The 25,088-nt window shown below is 49.5% G+C and overlaps 1 protein-coding gene across 7 annotated transcripts in view; it reads left to right on the forward strand.

Annotated features, from left to right (window-relative positions):
- The window catches only part of ABCC9 (ATP binding cassette subfamily C member 9), a 199,141-nt gene that overhangs the window by 158,639 nt on the left and 15,414 nt on the right, over positions 1-25,088 (forward strand). For all 7 annotated transcript variants that reach the window (XM_088454786.1, XM_088454784.1, XM_088454788.1 and 4 more), the window contains 12 exons: positions 1,170-1,250; positions 2,140-2,277; positions 3,016-3,141; positions 3,595-3,688; positions 7,013-7,248; positions 8,840-9,003; positions 12,057-12,126; positions 12,247-12,404; positions 12,665-12,757; positions 13,375-13,477; positions 23,067-23,168; positions 23,673-23,793. In XM_088454786.1, the coding sequence (XP_088310912.1) occupies positions 1,170-1,250; positions 2,140-2,277; positions 3,016-3,141; positions 3,595-3,688; positions 7,013-7,248; positions 8,840-9,003; positions 12,057-12,126; positions 12,247-12,404; positions 12,665-12,757; positions 13,375-13,477; positions 23,067-23,168; positions 23,673-23,793 (1,486 nt within the window). The remainder of the gene's footprint in view (positions 1-1,169; positions 1,251-2,139; positions 2,278-3,015; positions 3,142-3,594; positions 3,689-7,012; positions 7,249-8,839; positions 9,004-12,056; positions 12,127-12,246; positions 12,405-12,664; positions 12,758-13,374; positions 13,478-23,066; positions 23,169-23,672; positions 23,794-25,088) is intronic.

A 25,088-nucleotide genomic window follows, 5' to 3' on the forward strand; every position in this document is an offset into this window, starting at 1 on the left:
GGAGGACTCTGTGTGGGGGAGTCTGTGTGGGGGAGTCTGTGTGGAGGAGTCTGTGTGAGGAGTCTGTGTGAGGAGTCTGTGTGGGGGAGTCTGTGTGAGGAGTCTGTGTGAGGGGAGTCTGTGTGGAGGAGTCTGTGTGGAGGAGTGTGTGTGGAGGAGTCTGTGTGAGGAGTCTGTGAGGGGGACTCTGTGAGGGGTACTCTGTGTGGGGGAGTCTGTGTGAGAGGAGTCTGTGAGAGGAGTCTGTGTGAGGAGTCTGCGTGAGGAGTCTGTGAGGAGGACTCTGTGTGGGGGAGTCTGTGTGGGGGAGTCTGTGTGGAGGAGTCTGTGTGAGGAGTCTGTGTGAGGAGTCTGAGGGGGACTCTGTGTGGAGGAGTCTGTGTGGGGGAGTCTGTGTGGGGGAGTCTGTGTGAGGAGTCTGTGTGGGGGAGTCTGTGTGGGGGAGTCTGTGTGGGGGAGTCTGTGTGAGGAGTCTGTGTGAGGAGTCTGTGTGAGAAGTCTGTGTGAGGAGTCTGAGGGGGACTCTGTGTGGAGGAGTCTGTGTGGGGGAGTCTGTGTGAGGAGTCTGTGTGGGGGTGTCTGTGTGGAGGAGTCGGTGCGGAGTCGGTGCGGAGTCTGTAGGGTAAATTCTATTTATCATTAAACATTTGCGGTATATTCCCCCAAAACACTCTTTTTTGGGGGTATCCATAAATATTTAGTATCATCCAGATGTAGTATGGCGGCATCAGAGCAGATATCTCTGATAGGTGTCTATGGGGGATGTGATGCCGTCATATTTACCAAGCGAGCGGTCACTCATGGCACATCACAGAGACGGGCGCCCATTCAGAGCCCCTGTCCCTGCGGGTGCTCTTTCATACATCGCGGTGCTATGATCGTATCCTGTAATGCGATCACGGGCGCTAATATCACACCAAGATCACACTAAATATGTGATCACTGATAAATAGGTCCCATGGAGAGAGGTAAAGTACCAACCAATCAGCTCCTAACTGTCATGTTAAAGGCCGTGTTTGAAAAAATGACCGTTACGGAGCTGATTGGTTAGTACTTTAGCTCTCTGCAGGGCTTAGTACATCTCCCTCTGTGCGTGTATGTGGGGCTCAGTCACATCATCACGCTTATGTTGTTCTATGTGTCTCATCCCTGTGTTCTGTATCTATCAGGGGATTAATTTAAGTGGCGGACAGAGGCAGCGGATATGCGTGGCGCGAGCCCTCTATCAGAACACCAGGATTGTATTCCTGGTAAGACAGTTTATTTGAGTAATATTGTATTATTATTATTATTATTACTATTATTACTATTATTATTATTATTATTACTATTATTACTATTATTACTATTATTATTATTATTTTTACTATTATTACTATTATTATTATTATTACTATTATTACTATTATTATTACTATTATTACTATTATTACTATTATTATTATTATTATTATTATTATTATTACTATTATTACTATTATTATTATTATTACTATTATTATTATTATTATTATTACTATTATTACTATTATTATTATTATTATTATTACTATTATTACTATTATTATTATTATTACTATTATTACTATTATTATTATTATTATTACTATTATTATTACTATTATTATTATTATTATTATTACTTTATTTATTATGTGTTAACCTATGAAATGAAATTCAAAAACTACACTTTGTAATTCTTACATACAGTAAATAAAAGTTTCACATAATTTATAGAAATGAGCCTATTGTGTAATAATGTATCATTTCCATATCACTGTGCCATTCATTACCTATGGGTGTAAGACCTCTACACTGCTAACCACTGTGCCACACTATATATCATGCTGACCACTGTGCACCCCGTGTACTTATATATAATTCTAACCACTGTGCCAACTATATATAATGCTGACCACTGTGCACCCCGTGTACATATATATAATTCTAACCACTGTGCCAACTATATATAATGCTGACCACTGTGCCACCCTATATATAATGCTGACCACTGTGCAAATATTAAATAAAGCATGCAAACATCCCAGGATCCCGCAGATCCCGATCCCAGGATTGGCCTCCCTATATGATACTAACCACTGTGCCACCTATCTGCACCTGAATAAGTTGTCTTTGCAGGACGATCCCTTCTCGGCGCTGGACATACATCTGAGTGATCACCTGATGCAGGAAGGGATCCTGAAGTTCCTGGAAGAGAACAAAAGGACGGTCGTCCTGGTGACGCATAAGCTGCAATATCTGCCGCACGCTGACTGGGTAATAAGGGGACACTTTACACTGATGTCAGAGACATGTACAGCTCATCAGCCGGGCATCTGCTCTGGACCTGGCAGACAGTCAGCGGGGTGGGTACTGCCACTGTCAGCAGAATATTTCTCTCTGCCAGGGTATGGAAAGTCCAGTCTCCCGCCAAGTTAGTGCCACCCCTTCACTTTACTAAACTTCTTCATATTTCACCTAAATACTGCTCGGGTTAGTACTTATTGCGTCATTAAATCACGTGTGAATCTCCGAGCTCGCACTTTACTTATAGTGGGACCAGGACAAGGAAGCAAATGACAAAATAGGCAGCGTGCCCCTTCCCCAAATCATCAACCAGCCTTAGCACTAGACAGCCCAGGCTCGTTTCCATTACAAGAGACCAGAATGTAGGGTAAGTCAGCCCCAGGCTGGTCAGTGCGTGGCCGGTTCCTGACCGGGGGTTCTTGAAAGGCATCTCCTCCCCCTCTTCAGAAGTCACCAGCTTGTCAGTGTGACTAAGTCACCTGTGCTCAAGCATGGATATCCTTAAAACATGGACTGTAATGGTGGAGTTTGAGAACCTCTGCCGTATGTGATAACCCGCAGAGAACAGTGGACTTGGGGAAATTCTGCTTATTATCTGGGCGCGTAGAATAAACTATTTATTTCATGTTATATAGACAGTTTTCTGTGAAATGAGTACAGCAATAATCCGTCCTGTGTGCTGACAAGAGGCGCTGGGTGTGATTTCAGATCATTGCCATGAAAGACGGCTTCGTCCTGAGAGAGGGGACGCTGAAGGATATCCAGAATAATGATAACGAACTCTACGAGCACTGGAAAACTTTGATGAATCGTCAAGACCAGGAGTTAGAGAAGGTAATGTCCAGGCGGCCTGCCCCGCAGTACAATAATTCCTATTACTTGGTGACTATGCCCATATCTCACTGAGGGGCAGATGTACTAAGCGCTGAAGAGTGGAGAGTGATTAACTACCAACCTATCAGCTCCTAACTGTCATTTTTCAAACACAGCCTCTAACATGGTAGTTAGGAGCTGATTGGTTGGTAGTTTATCACTCTCCAATTTATCACTTTCCAGAGCTTAGTACATCTCCCCCTCAAAGTATTACAGGAGAACATGGGCCTAATATGGCGGTAATCTAATCCAGCGACTCTTTTTATGGTCTTATGGTGACGTGTTTATAGATGAATCTCCCCGCAGAACGCTAGGTGTCACTAACCAGTCTCACCGCTGCCCCCTGAGATCTCAGGGTTTATACTGAATATTGGTAATTGTTCCTTAGACTCAGACAATGTGACTCCCCCACAGGACACAGAAGCTGACCAGGCCACGATGGAGAGAAAGACCCTGCGACGCGCCATGTACTCCCGAGAGGCCAAGTCTCACATTGAGGAGGAAGAAGGTACAATGTCCGCATTTTGGGGTCTTAGTGGAGGACAATTCCACACGTTCATGTAATGAACATAAGTTGTGATGGGTCTAACGAGCATCCATGAGGAGATGTCAGAGAGACAGCTGGAGGGGGCCAGGGGAGGAGATCTGGGGTCATCAGTGCAGGGACTGGAGGAGTTCTCCGGGGCAGGGGGTGTAGAGTATAAGGAGCATTGGGCCTTGTCTGGAGACTGGTAGAGGGAGAGGACAGGAGGAGCTGGAGGGAGAAACGGTGGAAGATGAGGGAAGGGCACAGGACAGAAACACAGCACTAAGGCCAATGGAGGGAATGGGACGCACTGATCAACAGGGACAAAAGCTACAGAGAGATCCCGGGAATGGGCATAGAGCAGTGACCCTTACACACACCAGGACTAAGATTACTGGGGACCGTAGGGGCACAGTCTCGATGGAATGAAAGGGACAGAGAAAAGGATAGAAACCTGGTGATAGATGGGAGGAGAGACATCCGGTCATGGTCAGAGAGACAGACGTAGTCCGAGAGACAGACGGGGTCAACAGCTATTGGTCTGATTCATAGACGCTATAGCGCCTGTGCTAAAATGTGCAAAGCCGCAGGGCGCCCACTGCTGCGTCGGATACCCTGTGTGACCATCGGGCATCTGGATAACCCTCAGGTTACCCAGAATTTCCAATGAAATCACATTGCCGGGGCCAGTGAAAGATGCAGCCACTAGCTTTGGCACGCCCAGATAATGGGGCCGACATGCTGCCATTTTTGTGGAGTACTGCCCATCGCCGCCCACAAACGCCAGCAGCATGCCAATCATCCCATCCCCAGACCTGCACATGCTCAATGCGGCTCCTCCGTATATTTGCATAAACATCGATTCACCGTAAATCACCAACAGATTCCAGAGCTTAGTGAAGAGCAAACAACACACAGAACAAATCTGACATCGCTATTCTGTGCTTCTAGGACCCTCTGTTCTTCTCACTATCTATTTATCACTTCATACATATCTCCAGTCTTTGCGATGGCTCCGGACAGAGAGACTTCTGGGTTTAACGGCCATAAGTCCCTCTGACATCCTTCTACACCTGCGCAGACGGCCGTGGGGGGGAGATGGGAGTGATCCGATCATGTCCCTCTCAGGAGACGTGTTCCGAAATGAAGTCCTAGGCTTCTATTGGGTAACGCCACCTGAAGATGGGACAAAGCACTTAGGGCCTGGTTCAGAGCCGGACGCTCTTTGAGAGTGCTCGCTCTGAATCAGGGCGTTCCTGTTTTTTTTAAAGACGGCCTCCTGGCCACTCGCTAAGCTGTGGGTGACCACCCACAGCTTTAGCGAGCGGCCAGATGATGGTCGCAATGGACACAATGTGATAGGGTCTCGTTCCCGCAAGCCCCAGTGAGGTTTCGGCTCTAACAGAGCCAGAAGCTCACCCACTGGCATCATTCATGAAGTCAGTGGGGCCTTCGGGAAAGCCTCCGTTTGGCCAGCCACCCCCCCTGCCCACCTCCAAAACGGGGCAAGCTATCAATCACAATCAACAGCTGACCCGCTTTGGTGCGAGACCTGTAGCGACAAAGCGCTCGTCGCTGGCCAGGTCTCGTGCAAGCCGAAGCCGGCTCCGGCATGCGCATACGCAGTGGGGGACCATCGACCCGCTTGTGAGTGATGTGCGCTCACGAGCAGGTTTGAATCAGGCCCTTAGTACCGTACATATGGGGCACGCTGAAACACAACCAGAAAATTGCATTTACAGGGGTTTTACCGTATTTTCCCTTTTAGTACTTCCTCACATCATGTCACTGCCCCTGTCACATTTATTTTTATTTATTACCAGTTATTTATATAGCGCACACATATTCCGCAGCGCTTTACAGAGAATATTCGGCCAGTCACCTCCATCCCTGCCCCAGTGGAGCTTACAATCTATATTCCCTACCACATGCGCACACACACACATACACACACTAGGGGTAATTTTGTTAGGAGCCAATTAACCTACCAGTATATTTTTGGAGTGTGGGAGGAAACCGGAGTGCTCGGAGGAAACCCACGCAAGCACAGGGAGAATATACAAACTCCACACAGTTAGGGCCGTAGTGGGTGTCGAACCAACGACCTCAGTGCTGTGAGGCAGTAATGCTACCATTACACTGTCACATGCAGCCCTGTCCTCACTAACACATCACTCATCTCCTGATATACTCTGTGCTGCTGGGGACCTTGCTTCTCCCACTATATAACTCAGTCTGCGGCTTTCTGCTGCCTCCATTCCCCTCCTCATATCATGTCACTGCCCCTGTCACATGCAGCCCTGTACTCACTAACACATCACTCATCTCCTGATATACTCTGTGCTGCTGGGGACCCTGTTCCTTCCACTATATAACTCTCAGTCTGCGGCTTCCTGCTGCCTTCGTTCCCCTCCTCACATCATGTCACTGCCCCTGTCACATGCAGCACTGTCCTCACTGACACATCACTCATCTCCTGATATACTCTGTGCTGCTGGGGACCCTGTTCCTCCCACTATATAACTCTCAGTCTGTGGATTCTTGCTGCCTCCATTCCCCTCCTCACATCATGTCACTGCCCCTGTCACATGCAGCCCTGTCCTCACTAACACATCACTCATCTCCTGATATGCTCTGTGCTGCTGGGGACCCTGCTCCTCCCACTATATAACTCTCAGTCTGTGGCTTCCTGCTGCCTCCATTCCCCTCCTCACATAATGTCACTGCCCCTGTCACATGCAGCCCCGTCCTCACTAACACATCACTCATCTCCTGATATACTCTGTGCTGCTGGCGTCCATGCTCCTCCCACTATATAACTCTCAGTCTGTGACTTCCTGCTGCCTCCATTCCCCTCCTCACATCATGTCACTTCCCCTGTCACATGCAGCCCTGTCCTCACTAACACATCACTCACCTCCTGATATACTCTGTGCTGCTGTGGACCCTGCTCCTCCCACTATATAACTCTCAGTCTGTGGCTTCCTGCTGCCTCCATTCCCCTCCTCACATCATGTCACTGCCCCCTGTCACATGCAGCCCTGTCCTCACTAACACATCACTCATCTCCTGATATACTCTGTGCTGCTGGGGTCCATGCTGTCACAGTATACATGTTAATAAGCAGGAGATTAGATAGAGTCCTGTATAAGGTGCTCAGACACTAGTGACAGACAGCCTAGATATGAGACTGCTTGCTGTAACGCTCATGTTGGTGACATCAGGGGGTAAGCAGAGCCCGTACCCCGTCCCCATCCGGCAGAGGCTGCGTTCTCTCTGGTCACTGTCTGTGCTCTCCTCTCACAGAGGAAGAAGAGGAGGAAGACGAGGAAGACAATATGTCTACGGCCATGCGGCTGAGGACCAAGATGCCGTGGAGAACGTGCTGGAGATACCTCACCTCAGGGGGATTCTTCCTGCTCTTCCTGATGGTCTTCTCCAAACTCCTGAAACATTCCGTCATTGTGGCCATTGACTACTGGCTGGTTCACTGGACCTCGAAGTCCCAAAACTTCAGCAGAGGCTCCTCCTCTAACTATACGGTAATGTACCTCCTGGCACCTATAGAACCTCTCCTCAAAACTTCAGCAGAGGCTCCTCGCCTTACTATACGGTAATGTACCTCCTGGCGCCTATAGAACCTCTCCTCAAAACTTCAGCAGAGGCTCCTCGCCTAACTATACGGTAATGTACCTCCTGGCGCCTATAGAACCTCTCCTCAAAACTTCAGCAGAGGCTCCTCGCCTAACTATACGGTAATGTACCTCCTGGCGCCTATAGAACCTCTCCTCTGGGTCAGCAGAGGCTCCTCGCCTAACTATACGGTAATGTACCTCCTGGCGCCTATAGAACCTCTCCTCTGGGTCAGCACTCAGCACATGACTTTATATGTCTGTAAATATGGGTTATTCCTCACGGCTTATTATTCCGTATTAATATTAATGTGTTGCCCGTAATGTTTTATCTGTAACGCTAAAAGGAAACGGCGGCATCGGTAATATGCAAATGCTAGCTTCAGCCATTCGCTCGTGTACTGGCAGCGCCGCAGAGTGTAACCCTGACACGCCCACTTTCAATGTCTGTGCACACTGCCAAACTCGACAAAGGGCCACGATTTGCAGGTCATCGAGGAAGGGGCGGGACTAAAATTATTTGGTCGCATAATTTAAGCCCCATCCCCTACTTGTCGACTGACAATTCCCGGTAATTATCTCCCCATCCAGGATGCAGGAGATGCTCCCACTCTTCCGAGGGTGTGGGGGACTGTCCGAAAAATCAGGCGTCTCCCGCAACTTCCGGGAGAGTAGATAAGTATGTCCTGGGCCCTTCCAAATCTAATCTCTCTGCACATTGTAAATCTGCCCCACCTGCGGCGCATAATAATATAAAAACATATAAAGACATATGATACAGGGATATTCAACTAGCAACTATATGGACCACCCATAATGTACACACTATCTCATCTCAAAAGACAGAGGGGTCTATTTACTAAGCAGTGTTAGGAGACAGAGTGAAAAGTGATAAGAAAGTGATAAGGTGCCAGCCAATCACCTCCCAACTGTCATTTTTCAAACACAGCCTGTGAGATGACAGTTGGGAGCTGATTGGCTGGTACCTTATCACTTTTCACTCTGTCCCCTAGCGATCTGTTTAAAGAAATCCGAGGAGTGCCGCCCGCCTTGCTGTTACTTTTTGGAGGTCACTGCTTCCCCGAGGGCACCCAGGTATCTGTGTTTTCTTCATTGGAGTGCCGGTCAATATTTGGATTATATATATATATATATACTCGGTTCCGTTCGTTTTTTTTTCCCGAATCTTATTGGGTTTCAGCTGTCACGAGTTTTGGATAGCCAATAAGATTCGGTAAAAAAGACCGAACGGAGCCGAGTAGAACCGAGCCTGCACATCCCTAATATATATATATATATATATATATATATATAGATATCCATCAACGTAACTCACTAGGCTGCCTTTCTCCCTCCATAATATTGTGAGATCCTTGTTATTGCTACAGATGATGTTACGCTGTATAAATCCTGCTTACAGCACTAACACAGAGTTACACTAACGCCATCATGTATTACTAGCGCCAGGAAAGTGTTATAATGGATAATGTGCTGCATTCAGGATGAACAGTACCAGACGTATTACGTGACGGGGTTCAGTATCCTCAGCGCCGCCGGGATCATTCTGTGCCTCATCACATCGCTCACCGTGGAATGGCTCGGGCTCACGGCGGCCAGGAATCTGCACGATAACTTACTGAAGAAGATTATCCTGGCGCCAATCAGGTATAATGTCCGGAGTTACACAATCGCCATCTAATAATGACTCCGCACCTGCTCAGGGGACCAATCTGGGCCAATGTGTATATCTTATGTTCTCCAATACGAGGCCTAAATTCATAGGGAGAAAAACACCATCTCCGGCGCTAATTAGACTCACACGAGTATATATACAAAGAGAAAATATGTTGTGTCCTTCAGATGAATATATGAATTAATACAGCAGCAGGAGACTGATTATAAGATGTGATTGCTCAAACAACTAGAGAACAGACATGAAGATAGAAGTATCTCTGCTCTTATCCGAATAATATTGTGAGATGGCAGAAAATATCAGTCAGGACCCCAATACTTGTGTCAAATAATATAAATTCCACATATAAAAATATTTTAGAACATCTGTTACATACAGTATAATTGACTTTATATAAAAGACCAGTTAATCAAAACCTTGAATTAATGAGTGTTTCATCGCTGGGTGTTTGCGGACCTCCGAATGTCAATAATGCTCTATATGTTGCATATACTTAGCTCTACATATCCACCACATGAGCCTGAAGTAATGAAAAGTTCCATAATAATTGTTCACGGACATCCTGAGAATAATAATGTTTAGTGGAGATCTTCCTGGTGCTTAATTAAGTCCATAGATTCTGCCCCTCAGACCATAAAGATTAATCAGGTTTGAACAGTCTGTTTATATACACACCGGTGGTATTCACAGTAATATTGATACTTATTAGCACTTTGGCTGGACAAAATGGCGGATAGTTACCCAGTCAGTTGTGCTCACGGTATACTGCACATTAGGGGGGGGGGGTCCTTATGGTTCCTGTGCTCAGGACCTCTGTCCCCCTGGGGAGTGTCTCCAAATTTTCAGCTGATCTGTTGTGGAAATAGGGCCTGATTCAGGGCACAGCGCTTGCAAGCGGCTCGATGTTTGGCCACTGCGCATGCGCCGCGTCCGGTGTGCGCATGTGCAAGCCCCGACGAGCGACTAAACTTCAGTCGCTACGGGGCTCACTACAAGACGGGGCGGCTGTCGATGGTGAGTGACAGCTCGCCCCGTTTTGTAGGCGGGTAGGGGGGGTGGCTGCACAAACGCAGGCGTTCCCTTAGGAACGCCTGGCGTTTGTGGGAGGACTTACTGACATCACTAGTGATGTCAGTAGTGGACTTCCTACTCTATTAGAGCAAGAAGTCCACTCGGGCTTGCGGAAGCTGAGACCGTACCCCAGGGTCTCGTCGCAACTCCGATGGTCGCGATAATCACAAAGATCTCCAGCCCGCTCGCACAAGCTGTGGGTGGACACCCACAGCTTTGCAATCGGCCTGGAGACAAAAAAAAATGCCCACAGACCCTGCGAGCTGCGAGTGGCAGCGAGCGCGTCTGAATCAGGGCCATAGTCAGCACTGGCTCAGATCACTTAATGCCTGCAGGTAATACACAGTGGCTGTCACTCCTATCAGATTATGCCTGCAGGTAACACACAGCGGCTGTCACTCCTATCAGATTATGCCTGCAGGTAATACACAGTGGCTGTCACTCCTATCAGATTATGCCTGCAGGTAACATACAGCGGCTGTCACTCCTATCAGATTATGCCTGCAGGTAACACACAGCGGCTGTCACTCCTATCAGATTATGCCTGCAGGTAACACACAGCAGCTGTCACTCCTATCAGATTATGCCTGCATGTAACACACATCGGCTGTCACTCCTATCAGATTATGCCTGCATGTAACACACAGCGGCTGTCACTCCTATCAGATTATGCCTGCATGTAACACACAGCAGCTGTCACTCCTATCAGATTATGCCTGCATGTAACACACAGCGGCTGTCACTCCTATCAGATTATGCCTGCATGTAACACACAGCGGCTGTCACTCCTATCTGATTATGCCTGCATGTAACACACAGCGGCTGTCACTCCTATCAGATTATGCCTGCATGTAACACACAGCGGCTGTCACTCCTATCAAATTATGCCTGCAGGTAACACACAGTGGCTGTCACTCCTATCAGATTATGCCTGCAGGTAACACATACAGCGGCTGTTACTCCTATCAGATTATGCCTGCATGTAACACACAGCGACTGTCACTCCTATGAGATTATGCCTGCAGGTAACACACAGCGGCTGTCACTCCTATCAGATTATGCCTGCAGTTAACACATACAGCGGCTGTCACTTCTATCAGATTATGCCTGTAGGTAACACAGCGGCTGTCACTCCTATCAGATTATGCCTGCAGGTAACACACAGCGGCTGTCGCTCCTATCAGATTATGCCTGCAGGTAACACACAGCGGCTGTCGCTCCTATCAGATTATGCCTGCATGTAACACACAGCGGCTGTCACTCCTATCAGATTATGCCTGCAGGTAACACACAGCGGCTGTCACTCCTATCAGATTATGCCTGCAGGTAACACACAGCAGCTGTCACTCCTATCAGATTGTGCCTGCAGGTAACACACAGCGGCTGTCACTCCTATCAGATTATGCCTGCAGGTAACACACAGCGGCTGTCCCTCCTTTCAGCAGAAGAGCATACAGAGTCCAGTATATAATCACACTCAGTTTGGAAATCACCGGAGAGGTATGTATAGTTACAATCACGGTGTCCACAAAACGGGGGTTCAGCTCTGACTAGTTTCGCCCCACAATAGGGGGGCATTATCAAAGAATGTAAGAGAGATAAAGCCCCCCTATTGTCAGTACGGCAGGACCCTCCACCCGGCAGCCTCTGGGGAAATGTAAATTCACCACCCCTCAGTCCCCCAGTGTGTACCTGGCGGCTCGGTGGAGCAGCTGCCGGGGAAATCAAAGACGCAAAGGTTGCGATGTTCAGAACATTCAGTCTGATTAATCGATGACCGATATAGTACAAAAATTGATGGTAATCTTAAGTGTTTACATTTGTTTTTTTTTATATATAAAATTTTGTTAGATAAGTATTAAATAGATGTTCTTGACCTAATTCAATAAAAAAATAAAAATAAATTGCCAGTTAAGTGTTTAATCCTCACCCATCCGATCTCTGTATTTCTCAGGTTCTTTGACACAACGCCGCTGGGGTTAATATTAAATCGCTTTTCTGCCGACACGAACATTATTGATCAGGTGAGGAATATTGTACGTGGGATGAGATGTCTATCTCTGGGGGCGGGAGGTACTAGGGTGCTAATCGTTATATTGACGTTAATAACATTGTATCTGTCTGAATTTTCTGTTCCGCTGCAGCACATCCCGTCCACCCTGGAGTCTCTCACCCGCTCTACGCTCCTCTGCCTCTCCGCGATCGGCGTGATCAGCTACGCCAACCCCTACTTCCTGATTGTCCTCTTACCCCTCAGTGTCGCTTTCTACTTCATCCAGAAATACTTCAGAGTCGCTTCCAAGTGAGTATCACATGACAGCGCCAAACACAGAAGCCGTAACAACGACGGGAAAGTTGTAATATGTAACGATGGAATTGCAGCAAGAGCTCAGCGCCACCACTGAGCGGAGGCGGAGGATGAAGGGAATGGCAGCCGTGCTGCTCCTGTCACTTCTTGGCTGCAGCTTGGGAAGTTGGTCGCTAAGACCAGTTGCTATAGGTTACACCACCTGTTTCTATACCCCTGAGTGTGTCTGTATCGGTCTGGCTTGTGCCTTGCAGGGATCTCCAGGAGCTGGATGACAACACTCAGCTGCCGCTACTGTGCCACTTCTCCGAGACAGCCGAAGGCCTCACCACCATCCGTGCGTTCAGGTGCGTCAGATGATGACCGTATAGGACCTATAGGGTAGTAGATATAGTCAGATGATGTATAGGAGCTATAGGGTAGTAGGCATAGTCAGATGATGTATAGGAGCTATAGGGTAGTAGGCATAGTGAGATGACGATGTGTAGGACCTATAGGGCAATAGGCAGAGTCAGATGATGTATAGGAGCTATAGGGCAATAGGCAGAGACAGATGATGTATAGGAGCTATAGGGTAATAGGCATAGTCAGATGATGATGTATAGGAGCTATAGGGTAATAGGCATAGTGAGATGATGACTGTATAGGACCTATAGGGTAGTAGGCACAGATGATTATGTACAGGAAGTATAGGGTAATAGGCATAGACAGATGATGTATAGGACCTATAGGGTAGTAGATATAGTCAGATGATGTATAGGAGCTATAGGATAATAGGCATAATCAGATGATGATGTATAAGACCTATAGGGTAGTAGGTATAGTCAGATGATGACTGTATAGGAGCTACTTATCTCACAGATCCCAGTATGGAGAAGCTGTTATATTGATCTATACATTGATGTAAAATATAAATAGAATTGTGTCCTTGTGGCTGATGTACGTTCTCTCACCTGCTGTACAGACATGAATCCAGGTTCAAGCAGCGGATGCTGGAACTGACTGACACTAACAACCTGGCCTATTTGTTCTTATCCGCTGCCAACCGATGGCTGGAAGTCAGGACGGTAAGACCGGGCTCCCCCCACAGGACAGCAATGTCTGAGGAACAAGGGGTCCATATTACTCCCTACACATACACTCCCTACTGCTGTATCTCTCCACACATCCATCCGTTCTGTCCTCTCCTCACATCCATCCCCTCTGTCCTCTCCTCACATCCATCCCCTCTGTCCTCTCCTCACATCCATCCCTCTGTCCTCTCCTCACATCCATCCCCTCTGTCCTCTCCTAACATCCATCCGCTCTGTCCTCTCCTCACATCCATCCCCTCTGTCCTCTCCTAACATCCATCCGCTCTGTCCTCTCCTCACATCCATCCCCTCTGTCCTCTCCTCACATCCATCCCCTCTGTCCTCTCGACACATCCATCCCGTCTGTCCTCTCTACACATCCATCCCGTCTGTCCTCTCCACGCATCCATCCCCTCTGTTCTCTCCACACATCCATCCCCTCTGTCCTCTCCTCACATCCATCCCCTCTGTCCTCTCCTAACATCCATCCGCTCTGTCCTCTCCTCACATCCATCCCCTCTGTCCTCTCCTCACATCCATCCCCTCTGTCCTCTCAACACATCCATCCCCTCTGTCCTCTGTACATATCCATCCCCTCTGTCCTCTCCTCATATCCATCCCCTCTGTCCTCTCCACACATCCATCCCCTCTGTCCTCTCCTTACATCCATCCCCTCTGTCCTCTCCTCACATCCATCCCCTCTGTCCTCTCCTCACATCCATCCCCTCTGTACTCTCCTCACATCCATCCCCTCTGTCCTCTCCTCACATCCATCCATTCTGTCCTCTCCTCACATCCATCCCCTCTGTCCTCTCCTCACATCCATCCCCTCTGTCCTCTCCACACATCCATCCCCTCTGTCCTCTCCTCACAACCCCTCTATCCTCTCCTCACATCCATCCCCTCTGTCCTCCGCACATCCATCCCCTCTGTCCTCTCCTCATATCCATCCCCTCTGTCCTCTCCTCACATCCATCCCCTCTGTCCTCTCCTCACATCCATCCCCTCTGTCCACTCCTCACCTCCATCCCCTCTGTCCTCTCCTCACATCCATCCCCTCTGTCCTCTCCTCACCTCCATCCCCTCTGTCCTCTCCTCACATCCATCCCCTCTGTCCTCTCCACACATCCATCCCCTCTGTCCTCCCCTCACATCCATCCCCTCTGTCCTCTCCTCACCTCCATCCCCTCTGTCCTCTCCTCACATCCATCCCCTCGGTCCTCTCCTCACATCCATCCCCTCTGTCCTCTCCTCACATCCCCTCTGTCCTCTCCTCACATCCCCTCTGTCCTCTCCTCACATCCATCCCCTCTGTCCTCTCCTCACATCCCATCTGTCCTCTCCTCACATCCATCCCCTCTGTTCTCTCCTCACATCCATCCCCTCTGTCTCTCCTCACATCCATCCGCTCTGTCCTCTCCTCACATCCATCCCCTCTTTCCTCTCCTCACATCCATCCCCTCTGTCCTCTCCTCACATCCCCTCTGTCCTCTCCTCACATCCATCCCCTCTGTCCTCTCCTCACATCCATCCGCTCTGTCCTCTCCTCACATCCATCCCCTCTTTCCTCTCCTCACATCCATCCCCTCTGTCCTCTCCTCACATCCATCCCCTCTGTCCTCTCCTCACATCCATCCCCTCTGTCCTCTCCTCACCTCCATCCCCTCTGTCCTCTCCTCACATCCATCCCCTCTGTCCTCTCCTCACATCCAATCCCTCTGTCCTCTCCACACATACATCCCCTCTGTCCTCTCCTCACATCCATCCCCTCTGTCCTCTCCTCACCTCCATCCCCTCTGTCCTCTCCACACCTCCATCCCCTCTGTCCTCTCCACACATCCATCCCCTCTGTCCTCTCCTCACATCCATCCCCTCTGTCCTCTCCACACATCCATCCCCTCTGTCCTCTCCTCACATCCATCCCCTCTGTCCTCTCCTCACATCCATCCCCTCTGTCCTCTCCTCACATCCATCCCCTCTGTCCTCTCCTCACATCTATCCCCTCTGTCCTCTCCTCACATCCATCCGCTCTGTCCTTCCCTCACATCCGTCCCCTCTGTCCTCTACACACATCCATCCCCTCTGTCCTCTCCTCACATCCATCCCCTCTGTCCTCTCCACACATCCATCCCCTCTGTCCTCTACACACATCCATCCCCTCTGTCCTCTCCTCACATCCATCCCCTCTGTCCTCTCCTCACATCCATCACCTCTGTCCTCTCCTCACATCCATCACCTCTGTCCTCTCCTCACCTCCATCCCCTCTGTCCTCTCCTCACATCCATCCCCTCTGTCCTCTCCTCACATCCCATCTGTCCTCTCCTCACATCCATCCCCTCTGTTCTCTCCTCACATCCATCCCCTCTGTCTCTCCTCACATCCATCCGCTCTGTCCTCTCCTCACATCCATCCCCTCTTTCCTCTCCTCACATCCATCCCCTCTGTCCTCTCCTCACATCCCCTCTGTCCTCTCCTCACATCCATCCCCTCTGTCCTCTCCTCACATCCATCCGCTCTGTCCTCTCCTCACATCCATCCCCTCTTTCCTCTCCTCACATCCATCCCCTCTGTCCTCTCCTCACATCCATCCCCTCTGTCCTCTCCTCACATCCATCCCCTCTGTCCTCTCCTCACCTCCATCCCCTCTGTCCTCTCCTCACATCCATCCCCTCTGTCCTCTCCTCACATCCAATCCCTCTGTCCTCTCCACACATACATCCCCTCTGTCCTCTCCTCACATCCATCCCCTCTGTCCTCTCCTCACCTCCATCCCCTCTGTCCTCTCCACACCTCCATCCCCTCTGTCCTCTCCACACATCCATCCCCTCTGTCCTCTCCTCACATCCATCCCCTCTGTCCTCTCCACACATCCATCCCCTCTGTCCTCTCCTCACATCCATCCCCTCTGTCCTCTCCTCACATCCATCCCCTCTGTCCTCTCCTCACATCCATCCCCTCTGTCCTCTCCTCACATCTATCCCCTCTGTCCTCTCCTCACATCCATCCGCTCTGTCCTTCCCTCACATCCGTCCCCTCTGTCCTCTACACACATCCATCCCCTCTGTCCTCTCCTCACATCCATCCCCTCTGTCCTCTCCACACATCCATCCCCTCTGTCCTCTACACACATCCATCCCCTCTGTCCTCTCCTCACATCCATCCCCTCTGTCCTCTCCTCACATCCATCACCTCTGTCCTCTCCTCACATCCATCACCTCTGTCCTCTCCTCACCTCCATCCCCTCTGTCCTCTCCTCACCTCCATCACCTCCATCCCCTCTGTCCTCTCCTCACATCCATCCCCTCTGTCCTCTCCACACATCCATCCCCTCTGTCCTCTACACACATCCATCCGCTCTGTCCTCTCCTCACATCCATCCCCTCTGTCCTCTCCTCACCTCCATCCCCTCTGTCCTCTCCTCCATCCGCTCTATCCTCTCCTCACCTCCATCCCCTCTGTCCTCTCCTCACCTCCATCCCCTCTGTCCTCTCCTCACATCCCCTCTGTCCTCTCCTCGCATCCATCCCCTCTGTCCTCTCCTCACCGCCATCCCCTCTGTCCTCTCCTCACATCCATCCCCTCTGTCCTCTCCACACATCCATCCCCTCTGTCCTCTACACACATCCATCCGCTCTGTCCTCTCCTCACATCCATCCCCTCTGTCCTCTCCTCACCTCCATCCCCTCTGTCCTCTCCTCACCTCCATCCGCTCTGTCCTCTCCTCACCTCCATCCTCTCCTCACCTCCATCCCCTCTGTCCTCTCCTCACATCCCCTCTGTCCTCTCCTCACATCCATCCCCTCTGTCCTCTCCTCACCTCCATCCCCTCTGTCCTCTCCTCACATCCCCTCTGTCCTCTCCTCACATCCATCCCCTCTGTCCTCTCCTCACATCCATCCCCTCTGTCCTCTCCTCACCTCCATCCCCTCTGTCCTCTCCTCACATCCATCCCCTCTGTCCTCTCCTCACCTCAATCCCCTCTGTCCTCTCCTCACATCCCCTCTGTCCTCTCCTCACATCCATCCCCTCTGTCCTCTCCTCACATCCATCCCCTCTGTCCTCTCCTCACATCCATCCCCTCTGTCCTCTCCTCACATCCATCCCCTCTGTCCTCTCCTCACATCCAACCCCTCTGTCCTCTCCTCACATCCATCCCCTCTGTCCTCTCCTCACCTCCATCCCCTCTGTCCTCTCCTCACATCCATCCCCTCTGTCCTCTCCTCACCTCCATCCCCTCTGTCCTCTCCTCACATCCCCTCTGTCCTCTCCTCACCTCCATCCCCTCTGTCCTCTCCTCACCTCCATCCCCTCTGTCCTCTCCTCACCTCCATCCCCTCTGTCCTCTCCTCACATCCCCTCTGTCCTCTCCTCACATCCATCCCCTCTGTCCTCTCCTCACATCCATCCCCTCTGTCCTCTCCTCACATCCATCCCCTCTGTCCTCTCCTCACATCCATCCCCTCTGTCCTCTCCTCACATCCATCCGCTCTGTCCTCTCCTCACATCCCCTCTGTCCTCTCCTCACATCCATCCCCTCTGTCCTCTCCTCACATCCCCTCTGTCCTCTCCTCACATCCATCCCCTCTGTCCTCTCCTCACATCCCCTCTGTCCTCTCCTCACATCCATCCCCTCTGTCCTGTCCCCACATCCATCCCCTCTGTCCTCTCCTAACATCCATTGATCTATTCCCTACGCTGCCTCCATCCCCTCCCAGCATAGCAGACATTCCATGCATGCACTTCCCACACGCCAGGCATCTGCTCCCTATGGACCTAAATCAGATTTGGGAATAGAGTAAGATAGAGTATCTCTGGGCCTGATTCATTACAGATCGCCGCTGCGTTTGCGCACACAGACCAACTGCGAAAATATGCTAATATCTGCAATTGCTATGCCGTCGCAGCACAACATAAGGACGCCCACTTCCCTATACACACATCCGCAATACCTTCCAAGTCTGCGAAAACATCGGTACCATCAAGTAACATCGGAGTCTCACACACTTGCCCAAGGTCAGACGTTCAAACGTACTGGCACTTGCTGACCACCTCCCCGTCACCACCTTCAGCCACTAACTTCCTGTCAATCACTCTGCGATTGGTCTGCGCGATGTCAGAGATCGCAGTGGTGCTTTTGCGCACACACACTGCGATGCATTTGCAGGATGCTACAATCGGCCGTCGGAGTGCATAATCGCACTTGCGATCCGTGTTGAATCAGGACCTCCTTACCTGGACACGCCATGCTGCCCTGCAAGGGGGCAATTACATACATTTGTTTTGAATGCAGGGTAAATGCTGGACAGCTTTATATTTCAGATTGAGCACAACCCTCCCAAATCTAATGCTCTGTGCACATGTCACATCTGTCCCCCCCTGCAGTGCAGCGTGGTATTGCCCAAGGTTACAATTACTTACTATATCATACTCTATTCCCAAAGCTGAATCCGGCTCTATGTGACAATACTATTGGCTCCAGCTATCAGGGTGATGCATTTTAAACATTTTATGAAGAATATGTAGAAGAATGTTTTCTTCCAAATGTAGTTATTGCGTCCTGTTAGTGTAACGGAGAAGTGTTACACTGAATTTATTCTGCCCATATGTTTTATTTTCACTACTATTTTCTGCTCACAGCACATTGTATACTGTAGATTCCCTCCATCTATACTATGACACGTGCACATTATATAGATTCCCTCCATCTATACTATGACACGTGCACATTGAGCCAATTACTCTTCTTCCAGCAGTCGCTCAGACATTTGTGTTTCACCCCCTGCAAACTGCTGACCACGTGTTTGTAGAAGATATATATTCTCCTGGGGAAGATTCCAGATGACAGATACTAGGAAACATGTACCCGGCACAGCTCAGACATAACCCAGCCCCAAACCATTACCAGCTACGGTGCCTTAGCACCATATTTCCACTTGTTATGCCATACCATTACCAGCTCTGGTACCTTAGCTCCATATTTCCACCTGCTGCACCATACCATTACCAGCTCTGGTGCCATAGTTCCTAATTCCACCAGCTGAGCCATACCATTACCAGCTCTGGTGCCTTAGGTCCGTATTGCTACCAACTGCGCCATACCATTACCAGCTCTGGTGCCATAGTTCCGTATTTCCACCAGCTGAGCCATACCACACCCAGCTCTGGTGCCTTAGCTCCGTATTTCCACCGGCTGCGCCATACCATTACCAGCTCTGGTGCCTTAGCTCTGTATTTCCACCGGCTGCGCCATACCATTACCAGCTCTGGTGCCTTAGCTCCGAATTTCCACCAGCTGAGCCATACCATTACCAGCTCTGGTGCCTTAGCTCCGAATTTCCACCAGCTGCGCCATACCATTACCCGCTCTGGTGCCTTAGCTCCGTATTTCCACCAGCTGAGCCATACCATTACCAGCTCTGGTGCCTTAGCTCCGTATTTCCACCAGCTGAGCCATACCATTACCAGCCCTGGTGCCTTAGCTCCGTATTTCCACCAGCTGCGCCATACCATTACCAGCTCTGGTGCCATAGTTCCGTATTTCCACCGGCTGCGCCATGCCATTACCAGCTCTGGTGCCTTAGCTCCGTATTTAGCCATGTAGATCTGTTGGTCACCCTGACGCAGTGCAGACGCTCGCCTGTCTGACCTAAATGCCGTCACTGCTAGTACTGGAGATTTTCATGTTTTGTATTTTCTTGCTGTAGTTGTATTGTCTGAATAATATGAGGAATATGTTCTGTAACGTGTCTGACGTGTCCCTGGGGAATGTGAGGGAAGGGACGTGCCTGGACTATCTCTTGCATAACTGCTATTATAAGGATCTGACGTGTACAACATTGCTACACGCAGACCCGATCCTGCTGGGATTATATTCACTTTACAGAATTTAGGTGTTTATTTATCAAGTATTATAAGATTACCAGCATTTTTCGGCAGCTTTCTCATCAACCTATCCACGGTATTTATCAACCTATCCACGGTATTTATCAACCTATCCACGGTATTTATCGTGTTACCCTGCCGGGCCAGCGCTTGGAAAAAGAAACTGTTGTCCCACCGAAGAATGGAACTATGGGAAGTTCAAATCAGAGAGAGAGAGAGATGTCAGGAAGAGGGGACATAGGCCCTCATTCAGAGCCGTTCGCTATTTGCGTTCGTTCGTTCAAAAACAAGGGGTGGCTATTCAAATGATCCGTTCGCACATTGCAGTCTGTTCACACCTCTAAGTCTGAACGAGCGAGCAAAACATACGCTCGTTTATTTGTTAAAAACGCCCCCTGGCCGCTCGCACCATACGTCATGTCCGCTATTTATTAGATTAATCGAGTACATCGAACAGGATCTGAACTGCTCGCTATTCTTGGGGTTGGTTTTTTCAACCGCTATTTTGCGAGCAGTTCTGAGTTAAAAAAAACCAAGTGACGTGGTCAATGACGCTGCTGTTTTAATTATGCACACCCATAAAACGCCCGTTTTGACCTTTAAGCACGCCTGCGTTCTGATCTCCACTCCCCGTTTTCAAGCACCTTCCCCTGTTACCACCCACATACGCTTCATTCTGTCACTCAAAATAGCAGGCACTCGCTATATTGCGTACAAACGATTTTCGCCCGCACTGACTGGTCCGCGCATGCGTACTAAAAACCGTACGCATGCGCAGATGTGCGAACATCGCTCGGAATGAGCGTACTGCCGCTAGCGAGTGGCTCTGAATGAGGGCCATAGTGACCTATTCCGGATGGCCCCTGATGATTAAGTCTCCACCTCGCAGTGAGGGATACTTATCACTGGAGCAATTCAGCATTGCTCTGGTGCGGGGACAGATGCTCCAGACTTACCTTTCGAATCCCCGGCTTCTGCACTTGTGTGACCTGAGTCCACGAATCCACAAAGCCGCTGGGGAGGCAGTGAGGAGGCGGCAGCAGTGGAGGAATCCCCTCGGATACCTCTTCACAACCCCTGACCTCCTTCTCATAGGAAGGAGCGGGCCTCCGTGAACCAGTGCCACCTTCAGATGGCGCTTGTTCTCGCTAGAGAATCTGAAAACTTTTAAGTCCTGATGATGAATGGCCCGTTACACATGCCGAAACGCATATTTTAGGTAACGGAGAGAAAAAGAGAAGATGGGAAAATTAGATAAATTGGAGAGTTTGGAAAAAGAGGGGAGGGATAGAGAGATGGGAGGAAGAGGGGAGGGATAGAGATGGGAGGAAGAGGGGATGGATAGAGATGGGAGGAAGAGGGGATGGATAGAGATGGGAGGAAGAGAAGGGATAGAGATGGGAGGAAGAGGGGAATGGATAGAGATTGGAGGAAGAGGGGAGGGATAGAGATGGGAGGAAGAGGGGAGGGATAGAGATGGGAGGAAGAGGGGAGGGATAGAAATGGGAGGAAGAGAGGAGGGATAGAGATGGGAGGAAGAGGGAGGGATAGAGATGGGAGGAAGGGAAGGGATAGAGATGGGAGGAAGAGGGGAGGGATAGAGATGGGAGGAAGAGGGGAGGGATAGAGATGGGAGGAAGAGGGGATGGATAGAGATGGGAGGAAGAGGGGAGGGATAGAGATGGGAGGAAGAGGGGAGGGATAGAGATGGGGGAAGAATTGAGATAATAGGGGGAAGGGGAGAAAGATGAGAGGGGGAGGGGAAGTAAGAGATATGGATGGAAGAGGGGAAGACAGTGAAGAGAGAGATGGGATGAGGGGGGTGAGAGAGGGAGATGTGGGGAATTTGGGAGAAGAGATATGGGAAGAGGCAGGAAATAAACAGTGTAACACAGGTGCCGCTCAGGTTCTGCCCAGAAATACCTATCTCACAGACAGAGTGATCCATCAAATGCCAACCATTGCTTACGCATGTTACGGTGCTTGCACAGTCGGTGATTGCGCAGTTTATAGACATACGCGATAATCATGTGACTCAGAACCAGGCCCATAGTTTGGTTTAGGGTATAGAAAGGCAAACAGATAGGGATGAAGTGTGTACTATAAGGGCAAGCACTTATTTCCCAGAATCCTTAGCTGGAGGCTCCATTTTCTGCCTGACTGTGGGACACAGAAATTCAGTCCCCAGAATCTCCCCCTGCAGACATCATGATGTATAGGGGGTAAAATGATGATTATCTTCATTTATTACGTCACACAAGCCTGGAAGCATTGGTAGAATCTCCCAGGTAAACCCCTATCCCAGGAGGCCTCTTACTGGGGCCCGGTCCGCTGGCGCTGCCCCACGCACTCCAGCTCGCTGTTGGTGGAGAACACTCCGGATAGCCTGAGGCCTGATCAGAGCACCGATAGGGCCACCTAAACACAGCAGCCCAGGGACGTAACACTTTGGGAATGAGGTTTACATTATATCCTGCCCAGAATCTCCAGTTTGGAGCTATCCTGTAATAGTGATTTTGTGAATTATATGAGGATAATAAGAGGAGACAGAACACTTAGAGAAATCTATACTGAATGGTAACTATACAGCGATAATTGAGGATTGTCTTTTGTGGGTTCTACCACCATTCTGTACGTTTATAACCTTTTCACATGAACCTCTTTGCCTTTCTACCCATAATCCTTTACTGTGTCCCCTCAGGATTACCTGGGAGCCTGCATTGTGCTGACCGCAGCTGTCACCTCCATCACCTCCGGACTCACCTCGGCAGTCGTGGGTCTGGGCCTCACCTACGCTCTGACGGTTTGTGTCCTGCTCGCCCCCACTGTATTGTCCTCAGTGATGATGGAAGATTATGGTTATTATGTGGAGACTGATAATGATTAGACAATACTGTGGGTCACAGATCTACACCTGTCCCAAGGGTCATGAAACCCCATTATAGCCTGTACCAGACCCCAGATGGTCCCCTTACTTCCCATGGATGGGTCTCTGTGTAAGATGCAGACACCATCAAGGGACAACATTTTTGTCCCTTGATCTGGTTCCTGAACCTGGAAATCATTAATAGTATTTCTGAGCCATTCCTCAGTGTTGTTTGAGGGGAATTGGGGGCCAGGGGACTGGGACTGGGGTGCAGCAATTAAATAGACAACAGTACTTATTGTAGTCAAAGTTAAAAATCAACGTAAATATATAAAGACTGGTACAACAAAACATAAACCGCAGCCTGCGCTGTGACATCGTATCACTGTATGAGCCATGCGCAGACGTTACAGTGTGTTACATCTTCCTCACATCCTGCAGGTAACTAATTACCTGAACTGGGTGGTGAGGAACCTGGCGGATCTGGAGGTGCAGATTGGAGCTGTGAAGAAGGTGAACAGTTTCCTGACCATTGAATCGGAGTGCTACGAGGGGACCATGGGTACAGTATCCACTTATATCTATACATTAATACAAATGAAAGTATTTATCAGTAGTATAGTAGTAGTATTAATACCCTGTAGGTATTAGTAGCGTGGATGTATTTTAGTTAAATAATCCTGGATGTGTTCTTCCTTTTATCTGATTTTTAGACATTTTAACTGTACTATTCCTTATCTCACTCTCATCACTACTACTGCTACTGTTTTCTTCCCCCCTAATCCCTCATCTACGCAATGTCTCTCTTCTACCCCCCCTCACTCAGAAGCTACATAATACTTTCCTCTACCACCAGTCCCCATCTCTTTCCTCCCTCCATAGTCTTCTCCACCTTCTCCTCTCCCTCCTTCCTCTCCTCTATCTCCCTTCATCCCATCTAGTACTCTCCACCACATCTCCCATAACTCCTAAGCCCTGCACCCTCCCTTTTCTCCAAGTTACACCTCTTCTTCTCAACCTACACCACACTAAACCTCCACCTTGCCCACCACCTGCTGTCACCCTTCCTCATTCAGAAACCCACCACGTACCCACACTCTCCTTATCCCCTTGCTTTAAATCAATCTCAACCGCACACTACAGCAATCCTTCTCCTGCTCTCTCCTCCCAACTCTATCCATCTCTCCTGTCTCCTCTGGAAAGCCAGTCCTGTCTATAATCAACTGGTGACGGCTTCATATTCAACTCCTTCAATCTCCTAGCCATCACCAAATCCTGGACTTACCCATCTGACACCACTTCTCCTGCAGCTATCTCCTTTGGGAGCCTCACAGTCCCTCACACTCCCTGGCCTGGAGGTTGCCACAGTGTTGGTGTTGGAGTACTTCTATCATCTGGTCACTCCCACCAACTCGTACCTTCTAAATTCTCCACTTCATTATTTGCATTCAATGCTCATATCAGTTGCCTTTTCCAACTTCCTCGAATACCTGACTTTCCTCGCCCCTCTGGCCTTAACTCAAAATTCCATATTAACTTTGCTTCCTGGCTCCTAATCTTCTCTCCTAATCTTCTCTCCTAATCTTCAAATGGGCTCTCAAGACCCCATTCCTCTTCAAAGCTTTCCAGCTGTCATCCTAACCCACTACTCCATGTTCCTTCCTCACAATACAGCCCATCTGTGTCACCCGTTTGTCTGCCCCTCCCCTTTAGAATGTAAGTTCTCACAAGCAGGGCCCTCTTCCCTCACGTGCTTCTCCTTCACTAACTCCTATATTAATTTACAACAGCACCTAACACTTGGTTGCTGACGCCATGCTGCTTATTTAAGTGTTATGCAGCAATGTATATAAAACG

Source organism: Taudactylus pleione, unplaced genomic scaffold (genome assembly GCF_031769625.1).
Source record: "Taudactylus pleione unplaced genomic scaffold, aTauple2 ptg000632l, whole genome shotgun sequence".
Taxonomy (NCBI): domain Eukaryota; kingdom Metazoa; phylum Chordata; class Amphibia; order Anura; family Myobatrachidae; genus Taudactylus; species Taudactylus pleione.